Raw genomic sequence first — 14,940 nt, 5'->3', positions numbered from 1 at the left:
TTGGGAAGAAGGCTGGTGCTTGTCTAATAGTGGTCCCACAGTCACTGTGGCAAGCAAAACTGGAAGTCTGCATATGATGCATAGAGCAATAATAATGAGCTAACCACTCCAAAGATCTCAGTGTTCATTTGTTAGGGCCAACCTGCAATGGGAGACTATTCCTTTCTAATTTCAAATATGACTCGCATATAAATCTTGAGCAGGAACTACAATCCACTTACAGGGTCTCTTTCCTGCTCTTCCAATATCACGCTCTGATTACTGATACGTAAGTCCACTCCACTCAATTATTGTATTTATACTCTGGTACTAACTGTTTTTATGGGTACATCTGCCTGCAGTTCTGGCATAATATGTTTTGGTGGTTCTACTGTTGTATTTTCCCCAAGAATTGGTTAGCTTGTAGAGGAAGTCTTAACTGTGGGCCATTATACTTAATTAATTCATAGTTTTTGAAACTGCACATTTCAAGTGTATTTCCTAGCACTGATTTTTGGACAAGTGAAAGACATTTCTGCATGTGCAAGGTGGGGTTCCCAGTTTTTGCCAATTTTGCCCTACTAGTTGTACCCCAAAGATTCCCCTGAGGTTTGGAGGGACCCTCTGAGAGAGTATAGGATGTGACATGGGGGAGCAGAAAGTATGAAGAACCAGTAAAAATTGGGAACCCTGCCTTGTATAAGCAGAAGTGCTTTCAGCTTGCACAAGGCATTTTGATCCAAGCCGTGGTGTTCTGTGATGACAAAAATAGGTTAAAATCTAGAGAATTCAGTACATCAAATTTACAAGTTTTCCAACTTGTAAAATGCTTACTACTGCATGTTTATGAGACAACGTAATAAATGCTGTATTCATTATTAAGTGAATTAATGAAATCCATGTAACTCCTTAGAAATTGGAAGAACAGGACCGAAGAGCTCTAAATATTAAAGAACAATTACAACGCGAACATAGATATCTCAAGCGTAGAGTAGAACAGCTCTCTGGGCAAGGCCTGGAACGAATTCGCACAGACAGCCTGGGATCAACAATATCCACTGATTCTGAGCAAGGTAAGTTGATTCTAGATTCTGTCATCTGACTACCTGAAGTAAACTAATTAAGACGTTTAAAAAAAAGATTAAAGAAGTTCAAGCAAGGTGTTGTAGAGCAATAGAAGAAGCAGAAAAGAAATAGAAGGGATAGAGGGAGGAAATTGCTTCTATGGATGAAACAAACACCAGTGATCTGGCAAGTGACTGAAGACGACTGGTATAAATAGATTAAAATTACGAGATTGTAATCTCATAAAATAGAAAATAAGGCACTTTGGTCTTTGAACATCAAGATGATGCAGCAAAAGAAATGTATAACACTAAAAGAGCTGTTATAAATTAAAATAAATACAAGTAAGGAAATATTTATGAATTTGAGATCTTAAAGATCTCAAATATTAAAGATTGAGATCTTAATATCTCAAATATCTTAAAGATCTCAAAGATCTCTTAAAGATCTCAAATATATGGTGACATATGTGGAAGGCTTATTCTTTGGTTGTGTGGAATCAAACAGAAACACAGACATTAAAGCTGAGATAGCTTCTTGAATTTAGTATGTGGGTTAGAAATATTAAATAGCCTAGAGATGTTAATGACAGTTCATAACTGGATGGCAAATTATTTATTTTAATTTTATTTAACATATTCCCATACCACCTATAACCAAGTCTCAAGGTGGTATAACACGCTAACAATCTGTGTTGAAAGGATGTGTAGGAGCAATTGCATCAAGGGCCTAAGATACCCAGCAAGACAGCTAGCACCCTCAGTCAAAGACCCCACAGCATTTTGAAAATTGGTTGCATTCCATTTGACTTTTCTGAACCTATTTCTCCACACATGCAGAGATCAGGAGTCCAAATATGAAACAGGATTTCAGTTGTACATTAGGGCTGAACATTTTAGTACCCAGGTGTACAAAAAAGAAATGTAAATCTCCTCCATCTGTGACAGTGGTGTGAAAGTCCGCTTTGCTACAAATGCATGTCATTATGGCAAACTATTTTATGCATTTCACAACTTGCATACGTGACTGGGCCAGCAAGACCGCTAACATTGTCTCTGTTTTAATGCTGTGTGGGATGTTTGCTCCTCCCCCCCCCCACCACTCCACTCACTACCTTTTTTAGGGATAATGCTGAAGGAGGAGTAAAAGGGAAGCCATCACCTATGTTTGTGACCATTTTGCTTTTTTGGAAGCTTTTTTAAACCTGTCTATTTAATCTCAAAAGGGAGTACCACAAGCCAAGACGGCTGTCTTTGAGTTTTTGTGGATATGCAGGGCAATTTTATTTCAAGGCTTGCAAAAAGCTTTCTATAGAAACATTTTGGCTACCTCTGCTGTATCTTTTCACCAGGACAGTATAGCAGATAGAGTGACTTTGGACCAAGGAGACTTGGTTCATATTCCTGCTAAGCCAAAAAGCTCACTGGCTGACTTTAGGTCAGTCCCTGACAGAAGAGAGGCAAGCCAGTTGTAGTGCAGCGGCTGAATAACTTTTACCCTGAGCTTGGAATAAGTTCACTAGAGTCCTCCATAAAAACCCCTGTGTTGATTCATGATAAGGATGATGAAGGGTGCCACACAGACCCCCTCCCACTGTTTAACCCATCCAGCAAGCAAATGATGTAAACCACAAATAGGCATTGTTGAAATCTCAGGAGAATTCCTCTAGCAATACAGTATGTATCTGATAGAAGCTGCCTGCCAGGAGCCTGGGGGCCTCGTGGCAAAGGCAGGCACCTTGAGGAACAAGCACTAGGACCTAAGGGAAGCCCCCACAGGGCCAGCAAACCTGAAGCCTCTGTGTAAGCAACATGCAAGCAGTGCGGAGCAATGTGCAGTACTTCATAAGGCAGTAGAGGATTTGGACAAAATGGAGCCACTTTGCCAGGCACTCCATCCTTTCCATCTTGATTTGGGCCTCAAAGACAGGGGAGAAATGTAGATGCATGAAGGGCAAATCATTAGTAAGCACAATTTGCCATGTTGCACAACGTCATTACTAATCACATGTCATGTATGTTAAGCATCAGTCTTGGGTTCACAGCTTTGTGGAGCTTTAGCCAAAATGAGATGGCCTTAACTTAAATCAAGTTATGTCAACATTATTTTTGGCCATGAAATTTGCATGGTTTATGAAAAGCAGAGGCGCATCACTGCAGAACAGTTGTAGTATAATCTACAAAATAGTCTTACAGTCATCATTAAGATATGCTACAACAACAAGGTTCTGGATGAAACAGATTATCTAGATCCATTTCAAACTGGCTTTTGAGCAGGCTAATGGGTGGAGCCTGCCTTGGTCTGTCTGATGGATGATCTATTACAAATTGACAGGGAGTGTGATACTGCTGGTCCTTTTGAATTTCTCGGTGGCTTTTGACCATGACCGAGGAGCTCAGCAGCAGAGGAGGGAGGGAGGGATGGAGTCTGGAGGAGAGAAGGCAGCCGGTGAAAGACTGCCCTCCTCCTGCCCCGCCTTCCTCCAAATGAGGGAGATGGGCTGCAGGTGCAGAAGCCTAAAACTGGCCTGTCTCATTTGGAGAAAGGCGAGGCTGGAGGAGGGGAGTCTTTCACCAGCTGCCTTCTCTCCTCCACAAACTCCATCCCTCCCTCCCTCGGTGGGGGCTGCTACTGAGCTCCTCAGTCCCTCACTCACTGGTGAGTGGTTTGGTTTCAAATCTGTTGAGCAAGCTGCTGGTCCCTCAGTCAGCGTGCCTGCCCCGGCCCAGCCTCTAGCAGCAGCCATTCATCATTTGGGAGGCAGAAGAGCACTTGCTGCTGTCCCATGCCGCAGCCGCTTAGTGGCGGCTTTAAACATTTTTTAAAAACCAAACAGATAAGCCCCGCCCCTAGGTGGCCAACCCCTCACCCCACCCCCAAGTTCCTGGCCCAAAATGAGCCAATGCAATGTTGGCAACTTTATATATTGCAGTATTTTTATTTTATGGGGTGCGGTGTTAATTGCCTTGAGTCTCTGTTGACACTAACAGAGCATCTTTTTTGTCTATGGCTAGAATTAGTTGGAAGGATTCATTTGACCTGAAAACAAAGCCTGTGTATGCTTAAGGCAGGCACAGTTAGTGAAGAGACTTGTGTAGTCCACAAGTTTATAAGTGACTGCGAACTTAGCAAAACTATTGAGAAACAGTTTTGACAGTCATGCTCCCCTTTCTTTGCATTGGAGGTCAGCGAATTTCTGTCCCACTGGGACTCTCCATAGTGAATTGGATTGAGGAAATTTTTAGTCTGGCAGGATCTTGGGCTCTCTTTTTAAACTTAGCAATTTTGCTAATTCAAAGCTTCAGCTGTCAAATGCTTGGATGTGCAAGTAAGGGATTGCTGTAGTATAGGATAACAGCAATTTTATAAACTTGAAGTTCCTGAGTCTAGCCTTGCTTCCACTGCGTTTGTAGGCATAGGGAAAAGATACTTTTTCCTTCCTATATCTTATATGTGACATTTTGCAATTTCAAACTTGCATGAGAAATGTGTGATGGCAGTGGCAATTCTGAAGTTAAGGGGCAGAGGGAGGCTGTGTCCTCTAATGATTAGAAGAGTGGTACTTAAGGGGAGTTCAAGCTACAGTTTTGTGCAGGTGGTAGAATAAAATCATTTTGGAAACCCCTCTATATAACAGTATAGGCCTGTTATTCATTGGCTTATGAACTTAAATTGACAATTTCCAAATACATCAAACTATTTAAGGAGGTAAGATTTAAAACAGTCTAGTTTACAAAATATATGTTTTTGTAGAATATTTTCAAATGAGCATTAAACAGTTTAACCAATTTGGTTCTCTTTCTTGTGTCAGTGAGCAACTCTGAATTTGGTACAGGAGATCTGTTATAGTGAACATGAATATTTGGGAAGAATTATGTAAATGTCAAAATTCAGTATTTAAATTTTATACCTTGGCTTTAACATATCATCAAACTGCTTTGTAATACTAGCTCAAAATTCATTTGAGACATTTAGCATGCAGGGACCTATATCCCAGCTGGGATCTTTGATGTCCTCACAGGAACATCTAAAATTGTCCAACCACTTTTCCTCAACTTATTTGACAAATTAGCTTTTGTCATACCAAAAACCACCCCATTTTAAGTATGCCTTCCTAGATAAATGTTTGGATGAAAAAGATGATAAAGTATTTTTAAGATTTTACTATTGAATCTGTGGAAAATGCTACCCTGCCCTTGTGTAAATTTCTTCCTTCACTGAGTTCTTATTTCTAAAATGGCACTTAGACAACTGTAAATCTGATTTGTAATTTCAGAATATTAGGAAATATTACAGAAAGTAGATAGACCTGGTGCTGTGTACTGGCTGAGCCATGAATTTGGAAGTACTGTATCAACTGAAAGGAGACTCCTCAAAGACTTCAAAGAACCTTTCTTGTGCCCAATGCATTTCAGATAATAATTTTTTTATTAAATGTACTTGCTTTATTTTAAACCCTTTATTTTGACGGGTTCATCTCCTGTAGGGGCAGTTTTGGTTATTCACAGGGTTTCCCACTTGGTTATTCACTTGGTTATTCATAATAACCCACTTGGTTATTCACTTGGTTATTCACAGGGTTTCCCACTATTTAAGTCATTCTCTTTTTTTATTTCTTTCCACCCCCCACCCTTTTTATGGTTCTCCTTGAAAACTGGGGTTTCTCCTCCTCCACTCTTTGTTTCTTTAATTATATAAATCCTATGTATTCCAGACCTTAATTTTATTATTAGTGGCTGTGGGGATGGTGTGCAGTGTTCCCTCTAAGATGTGTGCCTGCACTCACACGTTTTTTGATGTCCACTCAGTTAATTTTAGATCCCGCTGAGGTTGAATCAGGAAGGCCCCACTCTGAGTACATGTGCACACACACTGCCTTGATACTGCCACCCAGAAAAAAAACTCATTCCGCACACAGTTGAAAAAAATTAGAGAGAACACTGATGGTGTGTCATTGTTGCTGTGGTTTTGTATATTTTTATGGAAGGGTTGGCCCTTTCTTTCTTTTTAATGTATAACGTTCTGCTTTGAGATAAGTGTTTTGCTTTTCAATTTTGTAAGCATTCCTATATGTACAAGACCTTATTTTAACTAACTATTGGGTTGTAGTTTTGTTTTCCTTGGAAGGGATAAGATTTACAGAGGATGGGGACAGAGATTAAGAGGTTAAAAATGCTGTTATGTCACTGTGGATGGCAGTTAAAGATTTGCATGTTCATCAGATGAATTCATTGTTCTTATGAATATTGCAGTTACTTTCTCACCCCCTTCTTTCTTTGTCTATTTATGGTCAAACAATTTGTTACTGTTCCTGAACACCTAATTTTCAAGGTGTGTGTTTTCCCTTTCCCCTTTGAGTTTTAACCACCTGTGTATATGTGTGTGTGTGTGTGTGTGTGTGTGTGAGAGAGAGAGAGAGAGAGAGAGTGTGTGTGTGTGTGTGTATAATACACACATACACACACGTGTATATGGGTGTATACGTGTATAATTTTTTTTACATGCAGTAAGAAATATGCTTGACATTGCCCCTCGCCTCCCCCTTTGTTTCTTGGATTACAGTTTTATCACTGACTCTTAGAAACATGAACAGGTTATTATGGGCTTTGACATAGGCAGAAATTTCTTTCAAGTAAATTGGCCAAATCCATATTTTGTTTATCTTCCCATTTTGTCCCTCTCACCTTTACTCAAGATGAATGTGAATATGGAGCTTCTCACAATTTGTTGTGGATTTCACTACCCTAAATAGTTTGGTATCATCTGAAAATTTAGCCACTTTGCTGCTTACCCCAACTTCTAGATCATGTATGAACAAGTTAAAAAACACTGGTCCCAGTCCAGATCCTTGGGGGACACCACTTCTTAATTCCCTCCACTATGAAAACTGTCCATTTATTCCTACCCTCTGTTTTATCTCTTCTAGCTCATTACCAATCCACACATGACCCAGACCCCTTATCCCATGCATGCTAAATTTGAACTGAACATCTATTATGCTTCCAAGGCAGAATGGGCCCTAACCTGCATTAAACTAAGATATTGGGAGCATGATGAACATGCAAGCAAACTACTAGCTTACAGATTAAAACAAACTTGGCCATGTAACTTTAGTCCTTATATTCAGGACTCCCAGTAGACTATCCATACCTCACCCCTAAACATTAATGAGCAAGTTTTAAAATTTTATACTGTGCTCTATACTGCTGAACTTGAGCCCAGTGATATTTATTTATTTGATTTGATTTCTGTACTGCGCTTCCAAAAATGGCTCAGGGCAGTTTACACAGAGAAATAACAAATAAATAAGATGGAACCCTGTCCCCAAAGGGCTCACAATCTAAAAAGAAACATAAGACAGACACCAGCAACAGCCACTGGAGGGATGCTGTGCTGGGGATGGATAGGGCAAGTTACTCTCCCCCTGTTCAATAAAGAGAATCACCACGCTAAAAGGTGCCTTTTTGTCCAGTTAGCAGGGGGCAGAAAGATATAGATCTTTCTATGTTTTTTTGAAAGAGTTTCACTAACTTCTTTAGCTGCTGATAGCAAATCAGCCTTAGAACTCCTTTTACAGTTAGAGGAATTACAGCTAGCTCTGAAAAATATGGCTAACTATAAAGCATCTGGCTCTGATGGGTTTCCCATAGAATGGTACAAAACATTTTCAAACATTCTGCTTCCCACACTATTTTCTCTGAGGCCCAGCATATTAAATTTCTTCCACTATCCCAGTTCAATGCAGTTCTTTCACTTCTTCTTAAGAGGAAGGATCCATTTAACTGTGTCAGTTATAAACCTATTTCTTTAATCAATATATTGATATTAAAATCCTGGCTTCTGCTTTGGCCAATAGATTAAAGGTAAAGTGTGCCATCGATTTCTACTCCTGGCACCAACAGAGCCATGTGGTTTTCTTTGGTAGAGTACAGGAGGGGTTTACCATTGCCTCCTTCCACACAGTATAAGATAAAGCCTTTCAGCATCTTCCTATGTCGCTGCTGCTCAATATAGTACCAACGGGGATTCGAACCACCAACCTTCTGCTTGTTAGTCAAACATTTCCCTGCTGTGCCACTTAAGGTGGTACAGCCAGTAGTCTGCAATCTGTCTATTATCTGTCTGCAATCTGACAATTATATCGTCAACTATAGACTACAATCTGTAATACATCCTGATCAAGCAAGGTGCAGATAATGTCCATTTTCTGATTGAGCTAATTTTACTGTCTTAGAACCAAACTGCTCCTACTGCTTTTCTCTCTCTTGATGCAGAGAAAGCTTTTGATAAAGTATCTTAGTCCTTTTAAAATTATGTCATGTTCAAATCTGGTTTTCCTCATAGACTGGATAGGAATTTTATACTCTGCGCCTCAAGCTCAATTTTTCACCAATGGAGTTTTGTCATTGCCCTTCTGGCTTTCTCGAGGCACCAAAAAAGGTTATCCTTTATCTCCTCTTATTTTTAATTTAGCTTTAAATCCTCTGGCTTGTGCAGTCAGACAAAATCCTACCATCAAAGGCATAACAATTAATAGATTAAAGCACACAATAGCTCTATATGCTGATGACACTCTCCTTTTTATAGAGGATCCTGCTTCTTCTACCTCTGCTTTGGTTTTTTTAATTCAGAAGTTGGGCCAAATCTCTGGCTACTCCATTAATTAGTCCAAGTGTGAACTGATGGCTCTGGGGATCCATTCTCATCCCTCCTTGTTTCATAATTGGAATTTTAAAATTTGTCAAACAGAAATAAATAATATCTCCTCAATTAATAATAATATTTTAATAAAAATCTTAATCTCATCTTTTATCAAATGAAACTTGATATTGATAGATGGATCTTTTTACCTTTTTTACCAGTATCTGGAGTAAAATAAAAATACTTAAAATGAATATTCTTCCCCATTTGTATCTGTGTATTAAGGGGTCTCCCCTTATTCATTCCTAAAAGCTCCTTTAGCTGCTTTCTCAATCTTTTCCGCCAGTTTATCTGGCATACAGACAAAACCCAGATTTTCCCAGAGGGTGGAGGTTGAGGATTCCAGATATACTACAATATCATAGATCATACTTGCTTAGTCAGATAGTCAAAACACAATCTTCCCAATCCTCCAGCACAGTCCACTCTTGAGCTTTCTTTTGTAAAACCTGTGTTGTACTAGCCTATGTTGAGCTCTAAATTTTCACAAACTGGAGGTACCTCTCCTCCTACCATCAGTGCTTTGAGAGAAGCATGGTGTACTTTGTATTGTCACAAGGGCTCTGATCCTTACACCCATGACAAAAAGACCCCTTTGGTACAACCCTGAAATCAAAATAACTGGTAATATGTTTATGTGGAATAATTGAGCCAGAAATGATCTTTTAACTCTTGACCAAATTTTAGACACCAGTCATAGTTCCCTGCCTTTTGAACAGTTGTGCATACAGTATGATCTGCCCCAGACAGCTCAATGGCAATACCTGCCACCAAGCTTCGCAAGACTTTGAGCCACCAAGCCCTCACAAAAAACCCTAAATACTTGGATGACCTGCTATATCCAGCTGTATGGCTGCGATTAAAATTTGCTCATGGTGTGCCAGAAATAGTCAATTTTAATTGTCCCTCCTTTTTAATTTGTTTTATCCTATACTTTTAATCTCATTCTTCTGTGTAACTGATTCTACATGTGTATTCTACATGTCCTGATGGGGGTTCGATGGTTCGAGAGTTCATGAGCTCTATGGCTACCATGGGCTTGTCTCAGATCATTTCGGGCCCGACTCATGTAGGTGGACATACCTTGGACTTGTTTATCTTTCGGGGCAATGGCAGGCAGATCTGGTCATGGAAAATATTGTCATCTCTCCCCTGCCATGGTCTGATCATTTTCTGATTAATACGCAGATTGCAGCGGCCCCCTATCTCTACCGGGACAGCACTACAACACAGATGGTCCTCCCCAGGCGCCTCATGGATCCTGTCGGATTCCAGGAGGCTCTTGGGAACATTCCTTGCAATCTGGTAGGTGTTTCTCCATCACAGCTCGTGGAATCTTGGAACATCGAGGCCACGAGGGCGTTAGATGAAATTGCCCCCCAAGCGTCCTCTTACGGTTTGTGGATCCCGGCTCCCTTGGTTCTCTGAGGAGCTTAGGGAGATGAAACATACCAAAAGATGCTTGGAACATCGTTGGAGGAAAACTGGTGTCGAAGATGACCGAATACAACTACTTGCTTATATTCGGGAATATTCTAGGATGATAAGAGTGGCGAAATCCCACTATTTCTCCGCTCTTATCACATCAGCTGACTCTCGTCCAGCAGCCTTATTTCGGATTACCCGCTCCCTTCTTAGGAGAGAGGAGCCGGTAGATGTTCAATCTGTGATCAGTTTGCTCAATTCTCTGCTGATAAAATCACCCACCTTCAGCTAGAGTTGGACTCTACTTCTGTAGGATTTGATCAGATAGAGGAGATTCTGCCCTGTGATGTTATATGGGACACCTTTGAGTTGGTCGAGGATATGGACACGATTCTCTCGGGTATGGGTGCGGCAACATGTTGCTTGGACCCTTGTCCCTCCTGGCTGGTTAGAACAGCTGGTGGGAATGTTAATTCTTGGCTACGGGAGTTGGTGAACTCGTTACGTGAGGGTTTCGTACCAGCAGCCCTTAAAGAGGCGATAGTTCGCCCTCGCTTGAAGAAACCCTCCCTGGACCCTTGACAACTATAGGCCAAACTCCAACCTCCCTTTTGTAGCGAAGGTGTTAGAGAGGGTTGTATGTGGCCAGCTTGAGAGGATCTTGGAGGAAACTGGCTATCTTAATTCTTATCACTTGGGTTTCAGGCTTCGGCATAGCACAGAGACAGCATTGCTCACTCTGGTAGATGACCTTCTTCGGGACCTTGATGGAAAAAAAAGTTCTAGATCTCTCAGCGGCTTTTGACACTATCGATCATGCTATCCTCCTTGACTGCCTGCGTGGGTTGGATATCGGGGGCACTGTCTTACAGTGGTTCCATTCTTACCTTAGCGGGCGTGTCCAGTCGGTATGCATTGAGGACAGATGCTCTGACCCATGGCTACTCCTTTATGGTGTTCCCCAGGGTTCAGTTCTTGCCCTTGTCCTCTCTAACATCTATATGGAGCTGCTGTGGGTCAGGTCATTTCCCAGTTTGGGGTGAGATTTCATCAATACACTGATGATACTCAGCTGTATATTGCCATCCCAGACCATTCTGGAGATGCTGTTTCTGTGCTTACTCGATGCCTGGAAGCTGTTGCGGTCTGGATGAATCAAAATAAGCTCAGACTGAATCCCACCAAGACTGAACTACTCTTACTCAGCCCTCATTCCAGCCAACAGCTGGATGTGAACCTGGGGTGGCACTGCCACCCGAAGGAGCTTGTATGTGACTTGGGGGTCATTTTGGATTCGCACCTCCTGCTTGAACAGCAAGTGGAGGCTGCAGCCAGAAGTGCCTTTGCCTAGCTCCATCTGATTCGTCAGTTACGCCCTTACCTTGATTGGCAAGCATTAATGACAGTGACCCATGCCCTTGTTATCTCCCGCCTAGATTATTGTAATGCCCTCTATCTAGGGTTACCTTTGAGGATGATTGGAAAACTACAATGGGTCCAGAATGCAGCGGCTCATTTACTTATAGGTGCCAGAAAATATGACAGGGTAACACCTCTCCTGCAGTCATTGCTCTGGTTGCCTATTCTCTACTGAGTTCAATTTAAGGTCCTGGTTTTGACTTTCAAAGCCTTGCAGGGTTTGGCACCTGTTTACCTACAGACCTGCCTCTCCTATCCAGTTACATCCCATCCGGTCAGATCTGGTCTGATGGCCCTTTTGTCAGTCCCTGATTTCCGAGAGGTTCGGGGAGCTAGAACCTGTGAAAGGGCCTTCTCGGTTGCCGCCCCACTGCTCTGGAATTCCCTTCCCCTGAAGATTCGTTTAGCTCCTTCTTTGTCAATTTTTAAATCTTTATTGAAGACTTTTCTTTTTCACCAGGCTTTTACCCTGTAGTTTATCTATTCCCCCACCCCTGTTAGTTACTTTAGTTTTATTTAGAATGTAATTTTAATGCTGTTTTGTTTTGCATGTTTTTGTACACCGCCCAGAGTCTTCATAGTGGGTGGTATATCAAGTGTTTCAAATAAATAAATAAATAGATGCATGCATGCATGCATGCATGTGTTTATATTGATATCTACCCTCAGGGTCGATTTATTTGATCTGGATTGTGTATTTGATCAAAGATCGCAATAAACTGAACTGAGCAATACCTGCCACTGAAACATGCTATAAATTCCAGATTTGGGCTCTCTGTTCTAAGTCTTTCTGAAGTATTTTGAGTTCTATCATTTGCAGTGCTGATCTGCCTAAACCCAACAAATCCTTATACTGTTGGTACATGTCCCACAATAAATGTGCCTTATTGCTCCTACATCTTAAGTGGAATGAGGACTTGGAATCCCAGATCCTTCCAGCCCAGTGGACCAATGCTCTAGCAGGCATAAAACCTTCTACCCTAGATCTTAAATTGAGGTTTATACAGCAAAAATTGATATTCCGTACCTATTGGATACCTGAATGCTTATTCCATAAACATAGCAGTGCTTCTCCCATATGTTGGCACTGTGGTGTTGCTGAGGGCTCCCTAATTCATATGAGGTGGAGTTGCAGTGTAATAGCTCCCTTTTAGTAAGACATGATTGACTGCATCAACCAAGTTTTGAATTCCAATTTTATATTTTGTGACAGAACAATCCTCTTTGGTTATTTGCCACATGTCTGGAACCTCTCCTGGGATAGCAGGTCATGCCTCTCCCGTAACCTACTTGTCATCAAGAATATTATTTAACAGTCTTGGAAAGATTATTTCAGCCACTCAGTTTATTAACTCTAATCTGTTAACTTTTGTACGGACAACTTACCACTGTATGCTGAAAGAGGACTCCCATTCCAGGATTTGGAAGGACTACAGGTGAAACTCGAAAAATTAGAATATCGTGCAAAAGTCCATTAATTTCAGTAATGCAAATTAAAAGGTGAAACTGATATATGAGACAGACGCATTACATGCAAAGCGAGATAAGTCAAGCCTTAATTTGTTATAATTGTGATGATCATGGCGTACAGCTCATGAAAACCCCAAATCCACAATCTCAGAAAATTAGAATATTACATGGAACCAAGAAGACAAGGATTGAAGAATAGAACAATATCGGACCTCTGAAAAGTATACAGTGTACTGTGCTTGATTGGCCAGCAAACTCGCCTGACCTGACCCCATAGAGAATCTATGGGGCATTGCCAAGAGAAGGATGAGAGACATGAGACCAAACAATGCAGAATTGCTGAAGGCCGCTAATAAAGCATCCTGGTCTTCCATAATAACTCATCAGTGCCACAGGCTGATAGCATCCATGCCACGCCGCATTGAGGCAGTAATTGCTACAAAAGGGGCCCAAACCAAGTACTGAATACATATGCATGCTTATACTTTTCAGAGGTCCAATATTGTTCTATTCTTCAATCCTTGTCTTCTTGGTTCCATGTAATATTCTAATTTTCTGAGATTGTGGATTTGGGGTGTTCATGAGCTGTACGCCATGATCATCACAATTATAACAAATTAAGGCTTGACTTATCTCGCTTTGCATGTAATGCATCTGTCTCATATATCAGTTTCACCTTTTAATTTGCATTACTGAAATTAATGGACTTTTGCACGATATTCTAATTTTCTGAGTTTCACCTGTATTTATAGTTATTTGCATATCTTCCTCTGTTTATTTCAAATCAATAACTGTGTTCACCCCTTCATCCTCCCCTCCCCTTCCCCTCTTTTCTTTTTGTTTCTGGGGGTTTTCCCTCATATCTCCATCTCTTTGTTGTAATTACTTTGTTATAACATGGGGGGAAATTGAATAAAGCTGTTAAGTGGAGGACAAGGTAATTATGTGAAGTGTTTTGAACCCTCAGAATTACATGAAGTATTATGATTTTTGTTCATCATAGTTTTGAAACCTGGGTCTTCTTTATTTTTCAATTTAGAGGTAGACATTGAAGGAATTGAATTTGGATCAGCTGAAATGGACAGTAGCGGGAACGCCAGTGATGCCGAGGACCAGTATAGTTTGCACGGCTGTTCAAGTGACAGTGGCTATTCACATCCCCACAGACTCAATGCCAGACTTCTGTAGTGCTTGAGTGAAACACTCAGCTCAGGACCTTTGACTTGAAGCACTTACACAAAAAATCCCAGAGTTGTTGACTGCCACTCTTCCAGGAAGCCTCAACTGCAGTACTCCAAAAGGAGTTTTGTTATCCAGGGTTCTTCTCTCAACTATAGCTAGAATTTTAAATAAACTGCAAATCATGTTTTTAAGCATAATGTGATTAGACATGGTTGTAGCTTGAAATTTCTTTATATAGCCATGGTACAAACTCTTAAAACTCTTAAACTATTTTGGTTTTATTGGTATTTTTAAAGTCCATCTAAGGCGTGTCAAAGTCAAACTTAAAAGGACTACATTTTGGAAAGAAATTCAGATTGTTTCAGATGTCAAAATGTAATGAAGACTTGGGAAGAACTACATGCAAAATGAAGCTTGTTGTATTAAAAAGTGATTTGTCTCTGGCAGTGGCAACTGCTCCAGCCAAAACAGCATGAATATCTCTGTCCGTGTGATTTGCTTGTGATCATTCTGATCTTCTTTGGGTTCTGGCCATAGTGAAATGAAACTCTCATACTTTTGAATGTTCAAAAGTATTTTATCATAAAAACCTTCACTAGCCAAAAATGGCTGGAGTAAAAGTAATTTTGATATTTTTTGCACACAAAAACTATAGAACATATATGCTGTTAATACTGGCGTACATGTGCCACAGCGTAA

At 40.7% G+C, this 14,940-nt stretch overlaps 1 protein-coding gene across 1 annotated transcript in view; it reads left to right on the top strand.

The window, feature by feature from the left end:
• MXD4 (MAX dimerization protein 4) overlaps nt 1-14,718 on the top strand; it is a 58,536-nt gene extending 43,818 nt beyond the window's left edge. The window contains exons 5-6 of the mRNA XM_053307885.1: nt 893-1,052; nt 14,099-14,718. Of these exons, the coding sequence (XP_053163860.1) occupies nt 893-1,052; nt 14,099-14,247 (309 nt within the window). The 3' untranslated portion in view covers nt 14,248-14,718. The remainder of the gene's footprint in view (nt 1-892; nt 1,053-14,098) is intronic.
• Nucleotides 14,719-14,940: the final 222 nt, after the last annotated feature.

This window comes from Hemicordylus capensis, chromosome 3 (genome assembly GCF_027244095.1).
Source record: "Hemicordylus capensis ecotype Gifberg chromosome 3, rHemCap1.1.pri, whole genome shotgun sequence".
Lineage (NCBI taxonomy): Eukaryota > Metazoa > Chordata > Lepidosauria > Squamata > Cordylidae > Hemicordylus > Hemicordylus capensis.
Note: the sequence above shows the minus strand (reverse complement) of the source record. Positions and strands in the feature narration are given on the sequence as shown.